This window comes from Chenopodium album, chromosome 21 (assembly GCF_948465745.1).
Source record: "Chenopodium album chromosome 21, dcCheAlbu1.1, whole genome shotgun sequence".
Classification (NCBI taxonomy): Eukaryota; Viridiplantae; Streptophyta; class Magnoliopsida; order Caryophyllales; family Amaranthaceae; genus Chenopodium; species Chenopodium album.
Window position 1 is genome coordinate 7,044,141 of NC_137854.1, and position 23,793 is coordinate 7,067,933.

At 36.1% G+C, this 23,793-nt stretch overlaps 2 protein-coding genes and 1 long non-coding RNA gene across 4 annotated transcripts; 2 read left to right on the forward strand and 1 right to left on the reverse strand.

Annotated features, from left to right (window-relative positions):
* Window positions 1-1,656: 1,656 nt before the first annotated feature.
* On the reverse strand, window positions 1,657-10,679 carry LOC145602401 (uncharacterized). 2 transcript variants are annotated; one of them, XR_014104546.1, is made up of 5 exons: window positions 10,480-10,679; window positions 7,165-7,256; window positions 3,595-3,881; window positions 2,136-3,255; window positions 1,657-1,864 (listed from the first exon to the last, which is right to left on the reverse strand). It is a non-coding gene; the product is annotated as an uncharacterized LOC145602401 (long non-coding RNA). The 2 variants fall into 2 exon arrangements; XR_014104545.1 differs by lacking the exon at window positions 1,657-1,864 and having other exon boundaries at window positions 1,882-3,255.
* Window positions 10,680-12,070: 1,391 nt separating this feature from the next.
* On the forward strand, window positions 12,071-15,895 carry LOC145603023 (ferredoxin--NADP reductase, chloroplastic). Its single transcript, XM_081659155.1, has 9 exons — window positions 12,071-12,345; window positions 12,465-12,717; window positions 13,426-13,559; window positions 13,900-13,978; window positions 14,404-14,495; window positions 14,609-14,686; window positions 15,016-15,078; window positions 15,192-15,426; window positions 15,551-15,895. Exons 1-9 carry the CDS (start codon window positions 12,235-12,237, stop codon window positions 15,616-15,618), a joined length of 1,113 nt encoding a protein of 370 aa, XP_081515281.1. The 5' UTR covers window positions 12,071-12,234; the 3' UTR covers window positions 15,619-15,895.
* A 1,946-nt stretch (window positions 15,896-17,841) lies between these two features.
* Window positions 17,842-18,822, forward strand: LOC145602398 (cold shock protein 2-like). The gene has a single exon (XM_081658591.1). It carries the CDS (start codon window positions 17,910-17,912, stop codon window positions 18,606-18,608), a length of 699 nt encoding a protein of 232 aa, XP_081514717.1. The 5' UTR covers window positions 17,842-17,909; the 3' UTR covers window positions 18,609-18,822.
* The last annotated feature ends 4,971 nt before the right edge of the window (window positions 18,823-23,793 follow it).

Genomic DNA, 23,793 nt, shown 5'->3' on the forward strand with positions numbered 1-23,793 from the left:
AAACCGCCCCTCCCCCGGAAACCCCCCCCTTAATCGACCCCTTAAGGACTCTAACGCCCTAACCCTCCCTTAATTCGCCGGCGGTTTTAGGGTTTCAATAAGGTGGTGGTTTAGGGTTAGGACCCATAGGGGGTCAATTAAGGGAGGGCGAAAGGTGAGGGGAGGTTTCCGGGGGAGGGGGGAGAGGAAGGGGGCGTTTTGGGATTGGGGTCGGGAAACGAAAAGGGGGAAATGGAGGGTGGTAGGCTGCCTTAATGGGGGAAAGGGGGGCGTAGGTGGGGTGGCCGGCGCCGGGCGACCCTCTAGGCGTCGGCCGCTGGCTGGGGGGGGAGGGGGACCGATGGTGACGGGGAGGAAGGGGTGGCAATGGGGTGGGGAGGGAGGTTGGGTTATTTTTTTTTTTTTAAAGATTTTAGAATAATTTAGATTTAAAAAAAAATAATAAAATTTTTAACGGTTTTTTAACTTTTCAAACGGAATAGGTGTATTAGTGAGAAAAGTCCAAACGATAGGTGTACCGTTGATAAATAATAAAAACACAGGTGTATCATTGATAAAAGTCAATACCACGGGTGTACCATTGATAATATCCCTATTTTTTTTATTAAGTGGACAAACACCAACCTTAATTAAATGAACTTTATCAAACTAGGATGTGGGGGTTTCACAACCAAAATTTAGTCTTAGCTTACATAAAAACAATGGTTGATTCAAACATCTTACCTTTGTTGTTCAATTATGTGTTTACATAAAGTTATGTTTTCCAAAATGTAATGATATATGGAATTAGACTAATGAGAATCACACAATCTCACATGATATCACAACCTTCCTATCAAGCTTCCACTATATATAGGAAAAATCCCAATCACATAATTTTAATTCAATTGCTTGATACTGTATTTACATGCAAGTTGTCTCAGAAAGTATATAAGTAGCACTTTTCAATGCGAATCTAACAATATAGTTATAGCGCACATAACTTATATATTGCATATTTAAAAAAATTTCAATTGTTATAGGCTTAATAGTCCATTCTCAATAATTATGGGTACATAAATCCCACCTAACAGCTATGTATTTGATACGCATCAATGACTAAACTTTATAAAACAAACTGAAAAATGCTCTAAAAATAATTGCAGGCGTAATACACAATACATAGTTTTTCTAGTGGCCAAAATTCAATACTTCTATCTCTATATAGCAATTTCCATAGAAAAGCGCTCGAAAATAATAAAATTTCTTAACTAAGCTGTATTTTAAAAATTATTCCTACATACCGTCCACCTCAGCTAAAAAAACTAAATCTTTATAAAAGTGAAATGCTAATTCAATTAGTAGCAATTTAATTAATACGAACATACCAAAATTCAATTAAGCAATCTTACTCCTAATAAAACCGCTAATTGAAATTATCGGTTCATTAAGAGTAAAATTGTGAACAAGTAAAAAAATAAGCTGTGCTAATCTCAGTTGCTAATGTGGACAATATGTTCAGACTATTGATAAAATGTGCCGTAATTATGGGATATAGTCATTTTTGCTCAATTTATATGAAAATCGCTCATCTATATAAAATAAATAAATAATATTAGGGTTTAAAAAAATGAAATAGAAAAATAACTAGAGAGTTTAATCAAGTAGACACGGGCATATGTTTTATTGTTTGACCTAGTAATGCAAACGTGAAACACGTCTTCCATAACTCCGGTGAGTGCGTTTAAACATTTTTTCTTGTTTGTTTTTTTCTTTTTTTTTTAGGAAATAAAACATACAGTATTTTCCAATCATTCATCTTTTTTCTTTTTTTTTTTTTTCAATCCACTAAAAGCTCCAGGTAATCCAAGACGGCACATTGAATCTGGACAATAAGAAAACAACAACGTAATATAAAAAGGTGGGTAATATTTGAAGTACCAGATGCTACACTGTCCCCCATTCTTCCACAAACAAGTCAGTATGTTGTACGGATTACATAAATACTATTTTAAAATGTCCGGAAGATCCTTTCTAGAGTATTACAGAGTACAAGTGTGTATCAATCAATTTCGTGATGTGAATGGAGGGGGTGGAGAGAAAATAGAAACAACATAAATTAATAGAGTTTTTAGTGAACTTGTGTATATCTTTACCTGTCTATGTGAGTTGGATTGTGACAATTAGCCCCCTGGCAGAGAGGGAGTATGTACCATAGCAATGAAACTGGACACTCGCTTGATGAGGAGAAAGTACAGTATATCAACTTTATCAGCTTCAACCTAAATAAAAGCAAAGCAAACAACAAATGTAAGCACACAAATGCTAGCTACATGTTGGGGAGAAAATTACAAAATAAAGCAAGCAGTAAATCCGTCACGAGCATATTCATGAGTATGTTGCAGCCTCAGTTTTCACATCTTTGGAGAATTTGGAGCTACCGCCTACCGCTGTCTTTGCTGTCTTGTTCATTGTATCACAAAGACGTAAACCCATAAATTTGCTATCTACATGATATGATTCTAAGGATATTGCTATGAAAGGACCACCACAACGACAGCAACCATTCCACTGACACTGAGACTAATTGAGCCATAAGAAGTTAGGATTTTATCAAATAAAATCAAAATACAATCATAAATCATGAAGCTGCAGTGAACCAGCTCTGACTGCGACAGATCTAAAGGGATATAAACACCAATCTTTCTCCTCCATATAGCTAAAGAATCCTTCAGATAGTTGCCTGACAAGGGAAAATCAAAATCGCCAGATTACCTCTTTAAGCCTATACAGCTTTGATTTATGGCCTCCAGGAAGACGGAGTGACTGCTTGCTCAAGACCTCATCAGTAATGTTGTCCATATGACAATCATCCTAGTAACATTCAATATTCTGTTCCAAAGTTTCATCTTAATTACTTATTATTTGCATTATATTTTAAAGGTAAATTTATATTGAAAAGGAAAAAGATACATGAATAATATGTTAATAACAGTCCCTAAAATTTGTTGATTCATAGGTCCCAAAAAAATCTTAAGTCAAATGCCGAGGAGTGCTACATATATGTTAAAATCAAGAATTTTTTTACCCATCACTCCATCAGGCAATAGATTTCCTGAGCAATTAAGATTTGAGAATGGGCTTACTTGTTCATCTCATTTGCCTTTTATAATGTGAGATCATACCTTTATATGATGAAGGGGGACAATGCACCTAGAAATTGCATCGCCCTGTGTGAGTGTGTCCAGGGTAGGACTTCTTAGAACTAAGCTCAACCTGCAGGGAAAATTTGGCAGCAGAACATTACTTAGAGTACAGGAAGAATAATAGAAAATTGAAAGATAAAAACAACCCCTCAGAATCAAAGTACACTATGAAAAAACCACAACACAGTGTACCATTCACTGCACAGAGAATCTGACAGTGCCTTGAGAATGTTAATTAATTAACTCGGAATCAAATTTGGATTAAATTTAGATAAAACATTGGGTAAAGGTAAATCGTTTGACATCATCAATTAATAAATGAGTACACAATAACCTTCAATTGACCCACAAATATAATCATGTATCACAGTGATGCATACACCATGAATTGATAGAGGTAGACTCTGACCACTTAGTCTTCAAACAGCTATTATTTCTCTCCCTATCATCTCTTTGGGGCCACGGGCCGCCATCATATATGAAGGATAAAATTCCCGACCCTAAGTTCCTTTTATCATTGAAAGTGCTATAGTCTTCAGCTTCACTGTTCCAGATGTAGCCCGATCATACAATTTTCCTCCGGATTTTACTTCTAAAATAAAGTGCTATGGTCAGGTGGTTAAATCATTGGACTCTAAATCCAATAGCCCGAGTTCAAATCTCAGTGGAGGAACCGTCTTCTGCAAATTTTCCAGCCTTCCCTTGGACAAGGAAACAAACACATCAATTTAGATTCTAAAGCAGTACATCAAACACCAATAAAATTCACTTTGGCAAAGAACCGCAAGAACATATGAAGTTAAGATCAAAAGAAAAGATTCCTAACAATTATTGTATTATAAATCCACTATCCAGAATTTTATCAGTGGAACCTTCATAGGTCTAAAGCAAATCTTCTCAATTTTTAGTTTAGGAGCAAAGGTAAGAGTGATTCAAAAACAGCCTCTTGTCCACATAAAGGTTGGTTAAATCTTTTCCTCTATTTCCTCGGTCATCCCCTACCTTTTTGTATTCTACCTTTTGCATCTTGGGGTTAAAACAATTGTCTTTTGCTCTAAGGCTAATTATATTTCTTGAAGTCAGAACTCCTTTATTCCTATGGAACTAGCAGGCATTGTAATCAAATTTCATCCTCTATTTAAACGGAGAGTTTGCATTATTTTATCAAATTTCCACACCTATCCTCACCATTGGTTAAAAGAGTCACTCTTTGGAAATCAACTTTCCTTTAAACATCAACGCAGCTTCAAATTCCAATACACCCCAGAAAGCATACTAGTGTCTAATCTAACCAGGCCAAAGATTTAGCAGAGACATGAGAGAAAGAACTGCCTATAACTATTGAATGCACAATTGCGTTTAAAAGAAGTCTCGAGGATATAATTTGTGAGCTATACAGCGTTTTCCAATAAAAGTTGTGGCTAAGCCGCTAAGATATCCTTTGTGGTTATGAATAGGCCTTGAAGGGCGTTGGGCAACCCCAAGAAGCTTCCCATTGGATTTCAACAAGATTTTCCACTAACCTACAAGAGAATCACAATTAAGATTATTGTCACCCATAGTCCCAAATAATTGATTGCTAACCTAACGATACACGTGCCAGAATAAATGCAGAGATACCTAAATCTCTTTTCCTTTAAGGAAATCATCCTTGTATATCTTGGCCTTGGTTGACGATTTCTGCACGGGACTTGGCCCAGCATGAAGGTGCAAGATGCCTCTATTGGTATAGACCTTACTGCCTTAGCTTTCAATGTCTTGACACTGAATGATGCCTATGTCCCAGAAGGGCATTCATGTACAATAAAAACAATTTGACTACAACCACAACTAACCCAAAACCAAGCCAAAAACGTGCATAATAAAACCATAATAGACCATCCAACTACTATAATAGACCATCCAACTGGATGATCGGGTCATAATAGACAGGTTAAGTAACTTGTACAGTAGACAAAACCCAATACATCTTGTATGTAAACTGCCTTTTGTAAGGAAAAAAAAACACAACAGGACAAGTTTTTCAATCATTGTTTTTCATTTCTTTATACTATGGCCCTGGTAAATTGCTCCGAAAGTTTAATACTTTGATTTTAAAAAATAGAGCAAGTTTGGAGCTTTGGTCTTGCTAGGTGTGACATGATAGTGTTAATTACTATTAAATATCAAAGAGTTTAAAATAGTATATAATGCCTAACATGTCTTTGACTCTTCGCAGGAGAGTACATGCCAGAAAAGGAACAGACAGGGGAAAGTACAGGTCAAACCTACCATGGGAGCCTATGGCCCTATGGGTTGCAGTTGGACCAGGTTTCATCTATAATGGTCTTGCTGAGGAAAATCCCATTTCCCCTCTTGCACAGGAGTGTAAAGTCTAAGTCTGTAAAATTTATCCAAATGCACATATATACCATAGCATATGTGAATAACATAAATTATTATTCTATTATTTCAGGGGAAACCTAGCCAAAGACATGGGTTATGGTATAGAATATTGAATAAATAGATAAAATCGCCCAAGTGGTAACCATTTTCGATTCTTTCACAAAAGACTGACGGCAGGGTGAATATTAGAGTAGTGGATTTTCTAGCCAATAGCAAAGCACTGCAGAGCAACCGATGTTTATCAAGTGCAGCAACACACCATCAGTCAAGGGCAAAATCCACCTAGAACTGCTCAAGCCTGGAGAGCAGTTCAATTCACAGTCTAATCCAGACATCCAGTTACTGAACATTTATGCAGAGACGCAACTTCAAAAATTAACAGAATAGCACCTCAACCCTATAAACACTCCGATCCATATATTCATCTAGAAAATATAAGACTATAGCTAGACACAACTTGATGCATTACATTAGCTCACCATAGTAGCTAGCTCTGCAGTCTAAAGCCCAATTCTTCCATTGCATGTAGAAGCTCCCCCATTACCACACTTGTCAGTAATACTAGTATAAGGCTAACAAAAATAAGTACTATGAGGAATAGTTATTAAACAGCCTAAAACAGTATGACCTGATGAGGAATGAAATCTACAAGAAACAGTCATCACCTGAAAATATTGAACTCAACCATATATTTTTTTAATAATCTGCTAACTCTCTGGAAATTGATTTGGTTACAGACCTCAAAAAGAAAGAAGGTGTTTATAGACCAACTTCCAAGAATTTCACGCCGAGGTCATCAAGAATCACGAACCAAACTAATATTGTAAACCAGGGGCATAGTTGGTAAAGGTTGTCCAGGGCACAATTCATCTTTAAGGTTTTTTTTTTAAAAAAGATGTCATATTCAACATGGCCACCTTACAATATTAAGTGTCCTTAGAAGTAGGAGTGGAAAACAAGTATAATACTTTTCAACCTCATACCCAGACAAAGAATAAGAGATCCCATGGCTCAGACTCCAAAATAATACCAATAGCTCAGAACCTCAGATTAATTTCATGACTAAATTATATTTCTTAGACCAAGTTTGGAAGTCATAATTGTTTGAGTGTCACACAAAACATGAGATGTATTTTTCAATATTGCAACTTTAAGAAAAATAAATAAAAAAAATTCAAAGATAAACCATAGTTAAAGGCTTGAAGCTAATAAAGTTGTGCACAGAATTTACACACTAAATATTTACAAGATACATTCAATCCATCAGACACTATGTTACTCAGAACCATGTACTTGTGTCGGACATGAGTTGTGTACAAGTGTCAGACTCTACTAATTTATTTTATTTTAGAAAATTTCATAACTTTGGTCCAAACTGAAGCGCCAAGCTTCTATACTCATGTAGGAGTGCTAAAAATCTAGCATGGGTACTTGACGTTATAAAGAGTTCAAGTAAGAAGGATCAATGAGGCACTATTTCCTCAAAACTAATAGCTAGGAATTAAGAATGGTATAAACTAACTAAACAAAAGACTGAAAACCATCTGGATTTCTACATTAACACCTCATTCATCACATAATATGAGCAACCCACCTTATAAGCAGTTGAGCAAATCAACTCAGAACGAAACCGCACTCTTTTGATTCTGTATACCATGCTTCTGTGTATATCTTATCCTAAAGAATCTGTTGGAGAAAAAAAAGTAAGAAACTATACACGATCAATGCACATATGAAAAGAAAATCTGATTTTGATGAGTGATGACTATCTCTGTATAATTACAAAGCGATGTAAATATAATTTCAGAAATAAGCCCATAATTTGTCAGAAAAAATTAACACGCTTGACAAAGAGAGATGACGATGCCAAACTCGCTTTCTTATAAATTGCATACAAATACGTTGAAACTGTGATCTTCTATTAGAATCGACAAGGCAAATATGCATTGGAGGAGGGCGGCCAGAAAGGCCACACAAACACAACCCACATGTAGCCATCCAATTAGAGAATTTCTAAATAGAAACCTGATATTGCAAAAGACCATTTAGCATCATATGCAGAAGTCACAATTTACCAATGTGTTGGGAATTACATGTCCACACAGAAGACAGAACTACAGAAGTAAATCCTGGATATGTTTAATCTCTCAACCCCTTAGCTTCTTTATACTTTTTTTTTTTTTTTTGGTGGTGGTGGTGGTGGGGGGGGGGGGGGGGGGGGTGAGGGTGAACAAACACTGAAATTCTGAAAACTTTCTATTATACCCATCATTCCTTTTCTCTGCTATCTAGTCTGAAGTTTGAACCATCAGGGTCACCTTATTATATCACTCATCGCCTCTACTACAGTTGTGACATTAGACTGTGAATCAACTGAATCCAATAGCCCAAATTCAGATCTTAGTGGAACTATCTTCAACTTATCTGCTGGACACTTTCCAATCCCAAGGAAGGGCACACATAACAGCTAACGAAATGAAACAATTGCTTTCTCAATTTACAGTTATTAAAGGTTGATATATCAAATATTAGGCAACTTTTAGACAATAACCACATTATAGGCCTAAGTTGCAGATACAAGGGTACGACTTTCTAACATCAGAGATAGTATATTTTCCCTGTGAAGATTGAAGAGTTTTTCATATTTGACAACACAAACTGCAGATGGGGTTAGTAATATAAGGTGGAAGACACTTTTTCTAGCACACACTTGTTCTTTGCATTCTGCCTAGTCATTTTGTTCAGCTCCCTCACACATAGGAATTGGCAGCTTCAACTCGAGAGGTTTCTTTAACAAATGTTAAACCCCACACACCCCAATAAAAACTGCAAGTTCAACCATCGAAACAACTAACACACTAAAAAAAAGGCAAGACAAGCAACGTCTAGAGCCAAAATTTCTAAGACAACTCATCTACGTATAGCCTATAGGCATACTAAATTGCTTGACATCATGATATGCCAATTTTAAGTATTGCATGATAAGGAGCCCAAATCACATGAAATTCTCTGTTCTCTCCTAGAGAAGATATCTAATAATACCGGATTAATGATCTTACGACGAACTATGCCTAGATGAAACAAAAAAATTTGATAGTAGTTTAGTGTGCCTAGATGCCTACTGTAGCTATATTTGCCAATTGTAGATGGTTAAAATACGTGAATTCAACCTAACTCTTCCTTTGTGTGCAAAACTTCTTTGCCTGATCAGAAGTATCTAAGTAGTGTAGGGATATCAAAATGAAAAGCTTGAAAAAGAGAAGGAGGTATAATGTAAAATGATTTAAAAGTTAGCGATATCGAAAGTATAACCAAAAGCACATTCTGCCAAGCATAGAACAACAACAGCAATAGAAGAGGAAGAAGCAGCAGCAGCAGCAACAACAACAACAACAGCAAAACATTATTTATACTGATCAATGTGTGATCTAGTCATGCAATCCTAAATTAAGATCCATTTAGACTACATTAAATGCATGACATAATCACAAGTCAATTAGTTACGCTAATGCTTGATTATACTTAATATTTCCAATTTAAATCCTTATATATGGGTTGTGTACATCACTTTCTAAATAAGAGTTATTGAGGATCCTTGAAATAAATACAAGAATCAGGCTAAGTACAACACACAAAATGTTAGATACAACAATGGCCTTGTTATAACTTCTTCAATCATCCCTTTCTCCCCTTCACATCCGAAGAAAAATAATTTTAAAGAATATAGATAATCTAACCTTAGAACTAAAAAGTTGGCCAGAGGGATAGCCTCACTTAAAGGATCATTGAGGAGGGTTAGGCCTTCTATCTACAATATACATAAAAAATATGAATATAAGAGGATGGGTAAAGGTGATAACAAGTCGAGCTAAGCTTGAGCTCGAAGTAGCTCCACACCAATTTACACTCAAGTCAACGAGCTAGTAAAGTTGAGAAATCCAACATAGATAATAGAATATGCAAGATACATGCTAACCCATAAGAGAGGATAGAGATACACTTAGTGTACAAAAGAATCTTTTACACTACCAAAATTTTGGTCACCTCATACGATACCATAAAATACCACTAAAACAAAGAGGGAAGACAATCTTAAGAAGCAGGAGGCCAAAAACCCCATAAAGTTCGGGCTTCCTTTTTTTCAATGGGATTTATGAGGTGGCTGAAAATTAATAATGGTGTACAAGATACTTTTGAACACCAAGTATCTCTATTTCTTCCAAAATATAGCACATTACTTGCATATTCTATCGTTCAAAATTCCGAACTAGTGATCCAGTTAAAAATCCAGGCGGATTACACTTACACTTACACTCACTACCCATTTAGTAAGTGGTAATGAGTAATGGTAATAGAAATGAAATGAATTTGTAATATAAATGTGTAAGAAAAACCAATGTTCACTCCCATAGTAATGCTAACTTATCGGTTATCGGTTATCCTAAATTCTCTCTATTTCTTCCGATATATCCATAACGGAGTGCCATCCATTACAACTTGAAAAGTGGTATTGTTTGGTAATGGACATTTATGAAAACGAAAAATAAAAATACAATTTACAGGATTAAATTGCATTTAAATGGACACTAAGATATTACTTCGCTTGTCAAACTACACTTAAATTCATTCTCATTACTGCCATCAATATATCATATACATCTACGATTAACTACAACAATTTTTGCACATAATTGAAACAAAACCCTAAATAACAATACTCCGTAACCTTTGAGCATCATTGGTGCAACAATATTCTACCCTAAGATAACATATTTAAAATTATAAACATATGATTAAATTTCAGCGAATTCTTCGATTTGTAAATATACATTAATAATTAGAAATCAAAATTCAAGCAATTAACGAGAAATGTGAAATAATTTAAACTTCGATTACAGATGAAGGTTACCTGGCCAAGAATTTGCCGGAATTTTCCGGCATTCCGCCGTCGCAGTTGGCGCCACTGAATCGGCGTCGCTTTGACGCCAATTAGAGATGAAGAGTTTTAAAGTGAGATCGCTGATCAGAGAATAATGGACTGGAATAATAAAGAGTGTTTGGATTTGTGAGATGGTAGACATTTGAAGGCTTAGAGGCCCAATCCTAGGCTCTTTACTATCTTCGTCTCTTTTTACATGTCTTACTCGATATTTAAATTTTCAAAGATCTTGGAAAAGTTGAAGTCGATTCTCATTACCCACTATAGTGGCTCTTTAAAAACTAAAAGGCTTTGTATTTGAATTTTGTTAATCTAATTTATCTACATTTGGGTTGGGTAAAGAGACTAGAAACGTCAACAAAAGGGCAAATGACTAAACTCCATAATGCTACATGTGTGGACTTGATAGAAGAGACTCAAATTAAGATATTTGATGATGTAAATCGAGGAAATGTGAGTATTTGATAACAGTAAGTTGTTAATATACCATACAATGTACTTTTTATTACACAATGCAAATTTAGGGTGAGTCTAACATATCACATATTCACAAAATGAGCGCAGATCGTTCATGTGGCACTTGAATCCCTAGACTTGATCCATGTTAACTTTCCTCATATACGCAAAAAGCATTATAAAGGATGACAATACACAACAAAATTAACCAGAACAGAGGCACATGCATTAATATAGAATCATAAGTAAGGTTGCCTCATAATATATGAGACTTATTATGTTAGAGTGAGGAAATTGTCACCACGTGAGAAACTCCCCCCACCCCCCACCTAAGCCACGATCGCCCTCGTTGTGGCACTTGTAAGGTTAGCTCCACATCACTTCCCAACATAACACTAACGCAATAGCCTACCTATAAAGTCACATGCTGACGCACACACATCCTCTTTCCTAGCATCATAACAAGACTCCCTTTCAACACCATTGCTTGTTTGTTACCTCCCCATGTTTCTACACTTCTTCCTTCTCGGATCGCTCAACATGTCTACTTGAATTAGGTTCCTCCATAGAGATGACATCCTAACACAAACATACCCCTCAATCCTATTGAGAGGCACTCCCCCACCGAGCTCGCTTGCCTACTCGCAGGGTTTGTGCACCACCTATGCTACATTGAGTACTCCACTAGAGCACTCTTGGTGTCACCCCACACAACTCATTCTTGATTTCCTTGATAACCGTGCCAACTCAAACTAGGTCATGATGGTTTGCCCAACACCAACATATGGAGTTACCTCATATGGGATTTGTTGAGTCAGGCATCAAGGCAATTGTAACCATGTGGCAACCAGCCTAAATTCACATTAGTAAACATTCATGTAACCAAAAAATGTACTCGTATTAACTTTTACAATTAAAAAAAGATCATGAATATCTAATTATAAAGAACCCAACACAAAATCATACGTAGTAAACCAAAAAATCAGAGCAACAATGATCAATTAGCCACAAAAAAACATTCACACCCAAAAAGGGGACCCATGAGTGAAAACATCACACTATAAAACACATGAAATAAAAAATGCATAGCAAGATTTTTCAATAAACTTATCTTCATTACTACCACTCCCATTTGCTCATTCAATTTCCTCCACCCAATACATAATCCACTCCTCCATCACCCACTTCACTACCAATAAAACTACTCAATTTTTCTCATTTTCCTTTCATTTCTTCTTCTTCTTCCTCCTATTCCCATTCTCCTCCGCCATGGCTGCCGCCGTCACCGCCGCCGTATCTTTCCCTTCCACCACCAAATCATCTTCACTCTCCTCCAGAACTTCCTCCATCATTTCCCCTGACAAAATCTGCTACAAAAAGGTAAATTTTCACTTTTTACAATCTGGGTTTTTCAAATCTCTCATTTTTTTTTATTGGGTAGTGTCAATTTTTGCAATTTTGTATTGTTTGTTTTGATGATTTATATGGGTGTTTTGCAGGTTCCTCTGTATTACAGGAATGTATCTGTAACAGGGAAAGTGGGACCCATTAGGGCCCAGATCACATCTGACGTGGAGGCACCACCTCCACCTCCTGCTAAGGTTGAGAAGCATTCAAAGAAAATGGAGGAAGGTATTGTAGTGAACAAGTACAAGCCTAAGAACCCTTACATTGGAAGATGTCTTCTTAACACTAAAATTACTGGGGATGATGCACCTGGAGAGACCTGGCATATGGTTTTTTCCCATGAGGGTAATTTTCTATATTATTTTTAACATTTTGATCATGTGATAGACGTTTTCGAGTATGATTTTTTTATGTTAGTCCGGATTATGTGTAACTAATACTTGGTCTGATCGTCTTATACAAAAATTTGCGGTATATTAGTTTGTTGTATGTTAAGAACATGTTTATGATTGTAGTTTTCTAATTAATTTTACCACTAATATTTTGATCACATGATAGGCACTTGTACATTAGTTTAAAAGTATTAATACTCGGTCTGACCGTCTTATGCAAGAATTTGCGGTATATTCATAATCATATAATGGTATATAGTTTCTATATAGTATATAAAGTAAGGTACGACTTTACGAGTAGTGTTTTTGAATGATTTATATGTAGTATCGTAGTGAACCTTAATGGTGCGCATATTTGTGTTATATGCTCAATATATTCATGATCATATAATGGTAAACAATAAGGTAGTGTTTTTGAACTATTTGTAATGTCATGAACCTCAATGATGAACATTTTTTCAAGCATGCAAGTGGTATCACATGAACTTGTATGTTAAAAAATGGTATGTGAAATTCTATTGTTAAACATTAGGATGAGTTTGTAAGATCTGCCACTCAATGTCTCAATCATGTGGTCTTACAGAATCTTTATGTGATCTTGATCTTCTTATTGGTATTTTTTCAACTCAAATTTTGAATTTGGTTGCATGTATTTTTGTAGGAGAGATCCCTTACAGAGAAGGGCAATCTGTTGGGGTCATTCCAGATGGTGAAGACAAGAATGGAAAGCCCCATAAGTTGAGGTTGTACTCGATTGCCAGCAGTGCTCTTGGTGACTTTGGTGATGCTAAAACTGTATGGATCAAACCCTATTAGATTATATTGTTTTGTGATGTCCGTATTTTCAAATTTTCTAAGGAGTTGCGTGGTTGAATTATCTGAATGTTGTTTATTTGAAAGTTGAGGACTTGTGAATGTACAATTATATGAATAGTAAGGGTGAGAATGTGAGAGCTAAGAGAGTAAAGGTTGCTTTGGTTTCTGTCAGGAATTAAGGATCAATAGAAGCATATCATACCATAATAATAAATTTCAACTTCGTAATAGCTTATTATCATTATTTGTTTGTCAGTCTTGTTTGACATTATATCTATCTTTCCTGTGGGGTAAATTTTTGTTTTCTCTGTGCTTTTAGGTTTCATTGTGTGTAAAACGACTTATCTACACCAATGATGCTGGAGAAACTGTCAAGGGAGTATGCTCGAACTTCTTGTGTAAGGATGCCAAATCCTCGTACTTTCCAAATTTGTTTTCATTTATATGGTACAATCTAGTGGTATAGTCATTGCTCAAAGAAATCCTACACCTTTTATAAGTTGAGGTCCTGGATTCAAACAGTGAGTAAAGCATGCATATAGTGTGTGTGGTCTATATGTGGCGACTTTCTATGAGCTATAGGATGAGTGTAACAAATGAAATCTTTGGGAAATAGTGACTTTAAAAGGGATGTATCACGTATATGGTGACTTTGATGGGAGTAGGATGACTGAGGTGGTCTTACTGAACTACTCTGTATGCCCTATTTTATACTTATATTAACTACAAGTGTTTGCTTCTGCTGATATTTCTGAGAGCATATACCATTGACCTTGTACTTCACTTTGATGCAAACAACTCAAAAGTCTTATACTCTATGCAGGTGACTTGAAGCCTGGTGCTGAAGTGAAGTTAACAGGGCCAGTTGGAAAGGAGATGTTGATGCCCAAAGACCCCAATGCCACAATTATCATGGTATGCGCTATTCCTGAGCTTTTCACGTTGTCTTCCATGTGTGTGTGCTACTATCTATCATGGTTTTCCCCATCACTACCCAAGCCTAATGAACATTGATTACATTGTTGTAGCTTGGAACTGGAACTGGAATTGCTCCTTTCCGTTCATTCTTGTGGAAGATGTTCTTCGAAAAGCACGATGATTACAAGGTAAGTTGAATATGCTCGTGTTACTATCTTCTAGAAACTGTTGCTAGACATGGGAAACATGCAGGGCTGACAATCAGATGATTTCTTCTTGCTTATCTTGGAAATTTTTTAAAATTATTCTTTCGAACTTTCTTCCATGGGCGTATTCATATATCTTCATATGTCTTTCTAGTGGAAATCCTGCACTCAGAACAGTAAAATTTTTACAAGTTGTGTGGTATTCGATAAATCTATTGCAATTTCAAAATCAGATTGGTTTTTTTTTAGTACTCTCACTGATATATGCTCGATGTACTAGTTGATGACTTCCTTAAATTTTTTGATTATAGTTTAACGGCTTGGCTTGGCTCTTCTTGGGTGTACCCACAAGCAGTTCTCTGCTCTACAAAGAGGTGAGTTAAATCTACATCATCTAGCCTATAAATTTGACAGTAAAAACATAATTTTCAAATGATTGCTCTTCTAGACCAACATTTTTAACCAATTTATTGACAAATGCTCACAGGAATTTGAAAAGATGAAGGAGAAGGCTCCAGACAACTTCAGACTAGATTTTGCCGTCAGCAGAGAGCAGACAAATGAAAAGGGAGAGAAGATGTACATTCAAACCCGTATGGCACAATATGCCAATGAGCTGTGGGAATTGTTGAAGAAAGATAACACTTACGTCTATATGTGTGGGCTTAAGGGAATGGAAAAGGGAATCGATGACATTATGGTTTCATTGGCTGCTGCCGAAGGTAAGCTGGCAGCAAATGAATTTCAGTTTTGAATCTAAATATAGAAACCAAAGTTTTTCTAAACTCAAACTGTCAAACATGGTGAGCTGGTGGCTTATCTATTATATTTGTTCTTCTTATCCAGGCATTGATTGGCTTGAATACAAGAGGACATTGAAGAAGGCAGAACAATGGAATGTGGAAGTCTACTGATAACTTTTGTACAAACATCTTTTATTCCTTTTTGTGAAGCAGCTATATTTATTACCTATTTTTCACTGCACCTTGTAGATAGGTCAGTTATTTTTCCGTATATTGTATTGACGATAAGCCATTGCATTTTAGCACCATAGCATTAAGCTCATATCGGAAGACTAGTTTTCAGCTAATATAATGAAAATCATTGTCAACACTTGTACACGGAGGAATTCTTGAGAATGAACTTATGCTGTAATGTATAATCTGATTATATCTTTTGTGGCATGGCATATATGAGGCTATATGAGGCAATTTGTCGGGTACTACTGTTTCTCAAGCCCTTGTAAAATAGTTAGCTTGCAGGTTGATGGCTTGATGAGCATTGTTATGCCATTGCTTGCAACTCAAATCTATGTTGCAGATTACTGATTGTCTGATACTAGGGACTAGCAGGCAAGCTTGGAGTATAGTTTTGATAAGGTAGAATTGGAATTCTTTTTTCTCCCTTTACCTCTCCAAATCCATCATAGAAAGACTTTTATGGGTGGCAACAATGTTCTTAACCCAGTTAACTTCAAGGAGCATTTCGTATCTTCAGAGGCTATTGTTGAAGCCTTGACACTCATGGTCTTAGGAATTATTGCAGAACACGGGTGGATCGTGATTAGTATGCGTTGCACGTTGTTGAAATTGAAATTTCAAGATCAAGTTCAAATTGTGGATTGATGAGATAAGAAATGATTTAAATTGTTTAGCATCTGGTGATGCTTGTGATGAGTCTATGAAGGTTGTTTTCTAGAAAGGTAAGAAGAAAGTGATCAATATTAGCTATCCAATCACCTGTTCGATTTGCCTTATAGTATATGTGTTGAATGCTCCAACTACGACACTTGTTGGGAAGAAAATTCACATTCGTAACAACATGATCAATAGCTGCACATGTATGTTATTTAAGCTTTAGTTACTCGTAAGAACCCTTATTTAAACTTTAAAGCTAATGTTCAACTATGAAAGATTTAGTGTTATCAAGGTTAAAAGTTTGTGTATTTTAAAAATTATCGGTGTTGTCACAAATGATGAACTGTGAGGACAAGATTGTACTTAATTTTTTTAAATGGTAAGAAAAAAAAGAAAAGAATTAGGGTCCACTCCTCACAAGAGGCGAACCTAAAGCATCTGAGCGGAGAATGAGGTACAAAGCTGAAAAACAATAAGAAATATCCAATTTGTCGGTGATAAGATGTTCAATATTTGCAATCCAATTTGCCGTTTTGTTTGCTTCTCCGTAGACATGCCAAGCTTTCTTATGGGAAACTGATTTTGGCACACCCTAAATTGATTTTGGCACACCCCTATGTGAGAGCACAGTTTTTTATACTCTTCTCACATAGGGGTGTGCCAAAATCAATTAAGGGTCTGTTCTGATTGACTGAAATCAACTGAACTGAACTGAACTGAGCTGAACTGAACTGAACTGAACTTATTAATTAGTGATTTTTAACTACGGATTAGTGCTCTTTGATTATATATTACTATACCTATGTGTATATTATTATTATTATTATTATTAATTATTATTATTATTATTATAATTAATTATTGATTATTATTATTAGTATTATTGTTATTATTATTATTATTATTATTATTATTTATTCATGATTATTATTATTATTATTTATTAATAATAATATTATTATTATTAATATTATTATTATTATTATTATTTGTTGTTGTTGTCGTCGTTGTAATAAGAGCTTAAAAGAATGAAATTTGGCTTTATATCATTAGCAATATCATTAGACATAAGAGCTGAACTGAACTGAACTGAGCTGAACTGAGCTGAACTGAACTGAACTGAGCTGAACTGAGCTGAACTGAACTGAACTAAACTGAATTTCAACGGAAGAGAACAGGCCCTAAGGGTGTGCCAAAATCATTTTCCTTTCTTATGGTGGAAAGATTGCACGAGTACTTATTTTAGGATGATAGATTCATGAAGCTAAGCCCATATATACTCATCTTAGTCATCTCTTACTATTGCAAAAGAACAAGTCATAAAAAACAAATAAATCGTCAAACTTGAAGAATTCCAAAAGACGATTCTATGGGCCCAGTCTTTGACCCTACATTACCCCACATTAAAAAAATAAAACCAGCCTTTCGGAATTTTCTAGAACAAAAACCAAAACTCCACTAGGGTTTTAGCCTCTATATATACAGAAAAACCAACCCAACTCAATTCTCTCTCTTCGCACTCAGAAAAATCTCGTAATTCTAGGGTTAGGGTTTTCTTCTCTTCAACAATGGCGCAAGAAGATCGATCTCGAGGTGTTGTACGATGGTTCAGTGATAGCAAGGGTTATGGCTTCATCACACCTGAGAATGAAGGTGAAGAGCTTTTCGTTCATCATTCTTCGATCAAATCTGAAGGTTATCGTACTTTAACAGAAGGTGAAACCGTCGAATTCACCTTCGCTGTTGGTTCTGATGACAAGCCGAAAGCCGTCGATGTTACTGGACCTAACGGTGCTTCTATTGTCCCTCCCTCCGGTGGTCGCCGATCAAACGGCGGCGGTGGTGGTGGAGGTGGTTTTAATGGCGGTTGGCAGAGAAACAACAATTCTGATGGTGGAAGGTGTTACAATTGTGGTAGACCTGGTCATCTTGCTCGTGATTGTCAACAGAATTCCGGTGGTGGCTACGGCGGTGGTTACGGTGGTGGCAGCGCTGGTGGTGGAGGTGGAGGTGGGAATTGCTATAATTGCGGACGACCCGGGCACTTCGCCCGAGAATGCCGAGGTGGAGGTGGCAGTGGAGGAGGAAGAGGAGGAGGTGGTGGTGATGGGGCGTGTTTTAATTGCGGTGCTTTCGGACACATGGCTCGGGATTGTCGTCAGGAGAGTGCTAGGTCTGGTGGGAGATCGGGCGGTGGCGGCGGTGGCAATTGCTATAGTTGTGGGAAACCAGGGCATATTGCTAGGGAATGCACTAACGCGGCTTAGAGAAACGTACAGTGTTATCTCTTCTTCTCTTGATTTAGTCTCTAGTTTCGTATAAAAGAAAATACTTATATCTACTATCATAATTTTTTGTTATGCTATGCTAGTATTGTTTTCCCCCTGTTTTTCGGTTGGTTATACATAGGATGACTTGAGTGGGAAAATGTTGATATCCTAATTACTGGAGTTTTCGATGACATTGATGTTTTGCGGTTTGTTTGCGGATGGTATACATGATCTTTTGGTTATTTCATTGTGTTGTTTTTATGGTTGGTTTACATTATGTTGGTTAATCATGATGCAAATTTTTTCGATGTGCTCTATGTCTTCAATGTATCAAACATGGTGTAGATTATCAGGGATGGTGTTTTGGTGTGTTATGGTTTTGAAATTCTTTTCAGTATTATCAAAATGGATACTGAATTGGCATTGTATTATCTTTGGATTATGGAATTGGATTTCGTGTTATGATGTAAGATTTAGTTGATCTCTGTAACCATGGAATTCACATATTTGATAGATTAGATTGGGATTTTCAGGGACAGGACAATGATATTGGGGCCCCAGTACAATCTTTTAAAGCCCTTGTTATAAAGTCTTAATAATACTTGATTAGTAATTGAAATTTTGTGAAATTGGATAGTAATGTGGTTGAAGATCTTTAATTGAGATTTAGGAAGCTGGGAAGGTGTAGAATCTGCAGTATAATCGACCTGCTGATATGGAGGAACTCAAAGAGTTCATGCCTGGTTAATAAAATTGTGTAGTCTAGCTAAACCAACAAAAATGTTTTGTGCTAAGATAGCCTAGCAAAGTAGCAAGTAATTTAAACACATCGTGGATTGTTGCTTAGATGAATCCAATGATAATCGAACTGGAGACCCAAACAGTTGATTCTTAAGAATCTTAACCAAATGCTGCAACCAGTAATCCAGGAAATTCTGCTTTCTGTGTAGAGCAAACAGTTATGTCTTGTTCTTGATCTACATGCAGTCAGATTAAGTCTAAATTATGTCTAGTTTTACCGACCTATTTCCTTGGCTTTGGCTGATTTAGTCATTGATCTGTTTTGGTCTATCTTCATTGATCTGTTTGTGAATGCTTATTTTTGATCTAGTTTGGTATTAGTTATTTCATTTTTCAAGCACTTGGTGCCATCTATTTGTTTGATGCTAGAAGACATTAGTATTGTTGGTGTTCTGAGCTTCAGTCTTCTTTTTAATCGAAGGACATGGATGCAGGATTGGGGAGTTGTTTTGAGTACATAATTTGCTGATCATCTTTTTAGTTTTGTTAACAAATGACTGTTTTAGTCTCGCTTTCTACTATGTTAATGATAAAACTTTATTCTGTCATTGCTGGAAATAGAAAGGATAAAACTGTCTGTTGGCATGCCCTAAATGCCTTACCACTCATTTAGTGTTTCTGCTTCTCAATCTGTGTATCTGTAGACTCTGGCAGCATCTTGGTAGTTGGTTCATTTAGGAGAGCTAATTAGGTGTGATTATGTTATATATTTTTCTAGATTAGCAGCTTTGCTGATGAAGGAAATATATTATTGGGGCCTTCTTTCCTTTCTAGAAGTCTCTTTGGTTTGTTCAAGTTCTTGTAGCCTGTAGCCTTGTCTATTTCAGGTTTTGTTCATCTTAGTGCTTACAGTTCTGGCTTTGCTTTGGAGATAGAAGTGCATGTGGTAGTAAGGACTAAGGAGTTAATACATATTCTGCTGGATGTTGAAAATTTATTTTACTTTTGGCTGCCTTCTATTGCAATTTTCTAAATTTCCGGAGTCATAATGAGTGTTATATTAATCAAATAGCTGCAGTTGGATGGTGAATGAGTTGAAAAAGTGAGTCTGGTATAATTTCTTATATTGATTTCCTCCCTACCCTTGGAAGGAACTAGGAATCATAGCCTTTTAGACAGTTTTGTTTACCTTTCCAGATTTTTCCATCTGATGCCAAATTCTAAAAGATTTAGGAGGTTTATTCAGCAGTTTATTTTGATTTCTTTTTCTAGATTTTTCTGCTGGGTAATTCATTTGCTGTTTTCAGTTTGCGTGACTTCTGATTTCCAGAGTGTAGGAACAGAGCATCCTGCTTGTGTAGTTATTCATGACCTGCATTCTGTTGGTTAATGTTTCCGGAGTAGATCTAAATTTGTATGGTTATCTAACTGGGAATCGTTACTGTAAGCAAAGCTATTTTTAAGCTTATTTGTTCATATAGAGCTCTCTCACAAAGTCGATCCACAAACGAGCAAATAAAAAATCTTGGTTCATATGATACAAATGGGAAGTTCATTATTCATGCTATCTCAGTGATCTCTCTGAATATGTCTATGCAAACAGTATAAATGTTTCATGGTTGATAAAATTTGAGTGCTTACACTGTATTTATTTGTTGTACTTCTGCTGATACAAAAGCTTGACCGAATTTCTTTTGTCCGTCATTAGATATGTAAAGTTGTAAAGGGCGCAATCACCCCCCAAATTGCATCAATCAAAAGTACATTTTTTTTGAAAAAAATTCATTTAGTGTTCCGTTTTTTTAGTTCACTCGATTATTTTATCACGTATTCACGTTTGCCAATCCACCTAATAATATTTATATTGAGACGATTCAAACAAGACTTGTAAAGGTCCTTGGAGAGCACTCTAAAGTTGCATTTGCTCTTTAATAGGAGTTGAGGCTATTTTGCAATCATATATTACTATTCCCTTTTTTTTTCTTTGTTTTGTTTTGTTTTGTTTAAAAGGTAAGAAAAAAGATGTGAGTTGAAATATTATGGAACTCTTGTTACGAGGGGAAATCTTATTGCGTTAGATACTAGAATAGGTAGTAAACTGTGTTATTACAAGGTACAGTGTTTATATCAATATATCATCACTAACTATGTTAGCAAATCAGGTGATGTGTTGAATGATTCAACCATCAAAATTTTTGTGGATGTATTACTATTCATGATAATATGATCAATCTGCCATGATGATGTACATGTCTTACTATTCCTACGAACAAGAGTTCGTTTTCTTTGAATTGGGAGCATCATTTGTCCTTTCTTGAGAGAAGACTTGTCCTCAAGCAACGTCATAGCAAGGTGCAAGATTATCAGCACGAAGAGAAGCGCAAATCCCTTTACCAAGTATCACTTGATGAAATCATAACATCATTTAAACAAGTTTAGTCATTGGATTGCAATTGGGTTCTTGTAATTTGCTTGCCTGTGCAATTGAGGTTTTGACGTCTCACTTGACTTTGCTATAAAACTTTGCAAAAATTTTGAGATTCAATTCACACTCTATATGTTGTTACTTATACAAATTCTATGCAATTTGTTAAAATATTTGAATTTCTTACCATAGGGATGACTTTATCATGGTTCTCATCTTTAATTCAATTTTTTTTTTTTACCTATTCAAAAATTAAAATTCAATATAGAACAAATGTATTAATGTAACTCAATTCTTTCAGATGATATAGGAGAATAAATCATTACATAGGTTAAATTAATAGAGTATGTAAAGATAATTCCATAATTAGTCATGAAATTTGAAATTTGTTGATTGAGTTGCCTCTTGACAATATAAGAAAAGAGATTGTCATGAATTTAGGGGCATCTTTTCCATAACACGATAATGTTGAAAATTTTCAAGGGATTTTTCCATGAGTAATGATTAATGAATAATATTGATTTGAAAATAACACTTATTTAATACCTTGAAGTGTCAAAGATTAATACTAGTAATTAAAATATTTCTAAATGAAACTACTTGATTTTTTCGCAAAATTAAGGGCTTGTTCACATTTACTGAGTTGAACTGAACTGAACTGAACTGATTGGAACTAAACTGAATTGAATTGAGCTGAAATGAATATTTTATGAGAGAGGGAAATTAAGAGCTGAACTGAATTGAACTGATTGGAGCTGAACTGAACTGAACTGAACTAAAATTAAGTAAATGTGAACAGGCCCTAAGGTTTATAAGGTAATATTCAATGATAAGACCCAAATTTAATTTCCCATTTGACCGAAAAGAACAACATATTTTAATTTGAAATTGATGGAAAATTCTTTATCTTTAGATTGTAAACATTTAGTCTACACCTCTATCAAGAGATTGTTATATACTCGGTGTGCACGGTACATTCAAAATTATTTTTCTATTTTTTTTTTTTTTTTGAAGGGGGGAGATTAAAACTCATTAATAATAAGCTATACGACACTTACATAAGAAATCGTAATCGAACAATACAAAGACAAAAGAACCAGTTACAAGTTCGAAATAAAGGAAACTACAATTGCACGCGCAAAATGACTTTCTGAAATACCCTTGGCTCATGTAACGCTGTCCTATGCAGCCTCTTGCAAGGGGGTCTGGCAATATGTTGTAGTTTCTGACGTGAACCTTCATTGGCTCAGAATCCTGTACTCCTCGACCTGAAATCAAAATTGGTGTCGTACACTTCACCATTGACAAGACAATCTCCGATTCAAACACGGATATCGGCATGGAAGCATAACCCTTTAGCCCAAACCAACAGAAGATCAAACCAAAGCCCCATAGCCAAAAAACCCGGCATAAATCCTGCACCAGAAGATCGGTACACAGATCTACACACCCCGTATCCCCAACACACCACACAAACAGAAAAATTAACAAAACCAAATAACACACAAAGACGGAAACAGGAAACCCAAACACCACACACACTCCTAAAAGAAAAAACAGGAAGAAACTTAAAAAGTAAGACTACGAACGTAACCCTAACAACCCACCCCGCCGCCAAACCGAGCACCACCACCAACGCTCCGGGGTTCACCAACCCAACCCACATACTGCCGAACAGAAAAGCACGAACCGCCGAGACTCGCCCGAGAAGCCCAAACCCCACACACCCCTGAACCGCGGCAACGACGGCTGGAAACACCAGACTAAGAACGGCCCTACGCGAAGGACTCAGAGGGAGATAACTCACCCTCCCCATTCTCGTACACAACGTCACGACGACGGACAAAAAGTTGGAGTATAGACGCGGCGGGGAAGCGGAAACGAAATACGGCGGCAAGCCAGCAGCACGGCCGGTGAGGAACAGAACCGGCGGACGAAAAGGAGCGGCGCAAGTTGTAAGGCTGAAAAGACAAAAAACCAAAACGAGAAAGGAAAAAAACAACCTAAGGGAGTAGA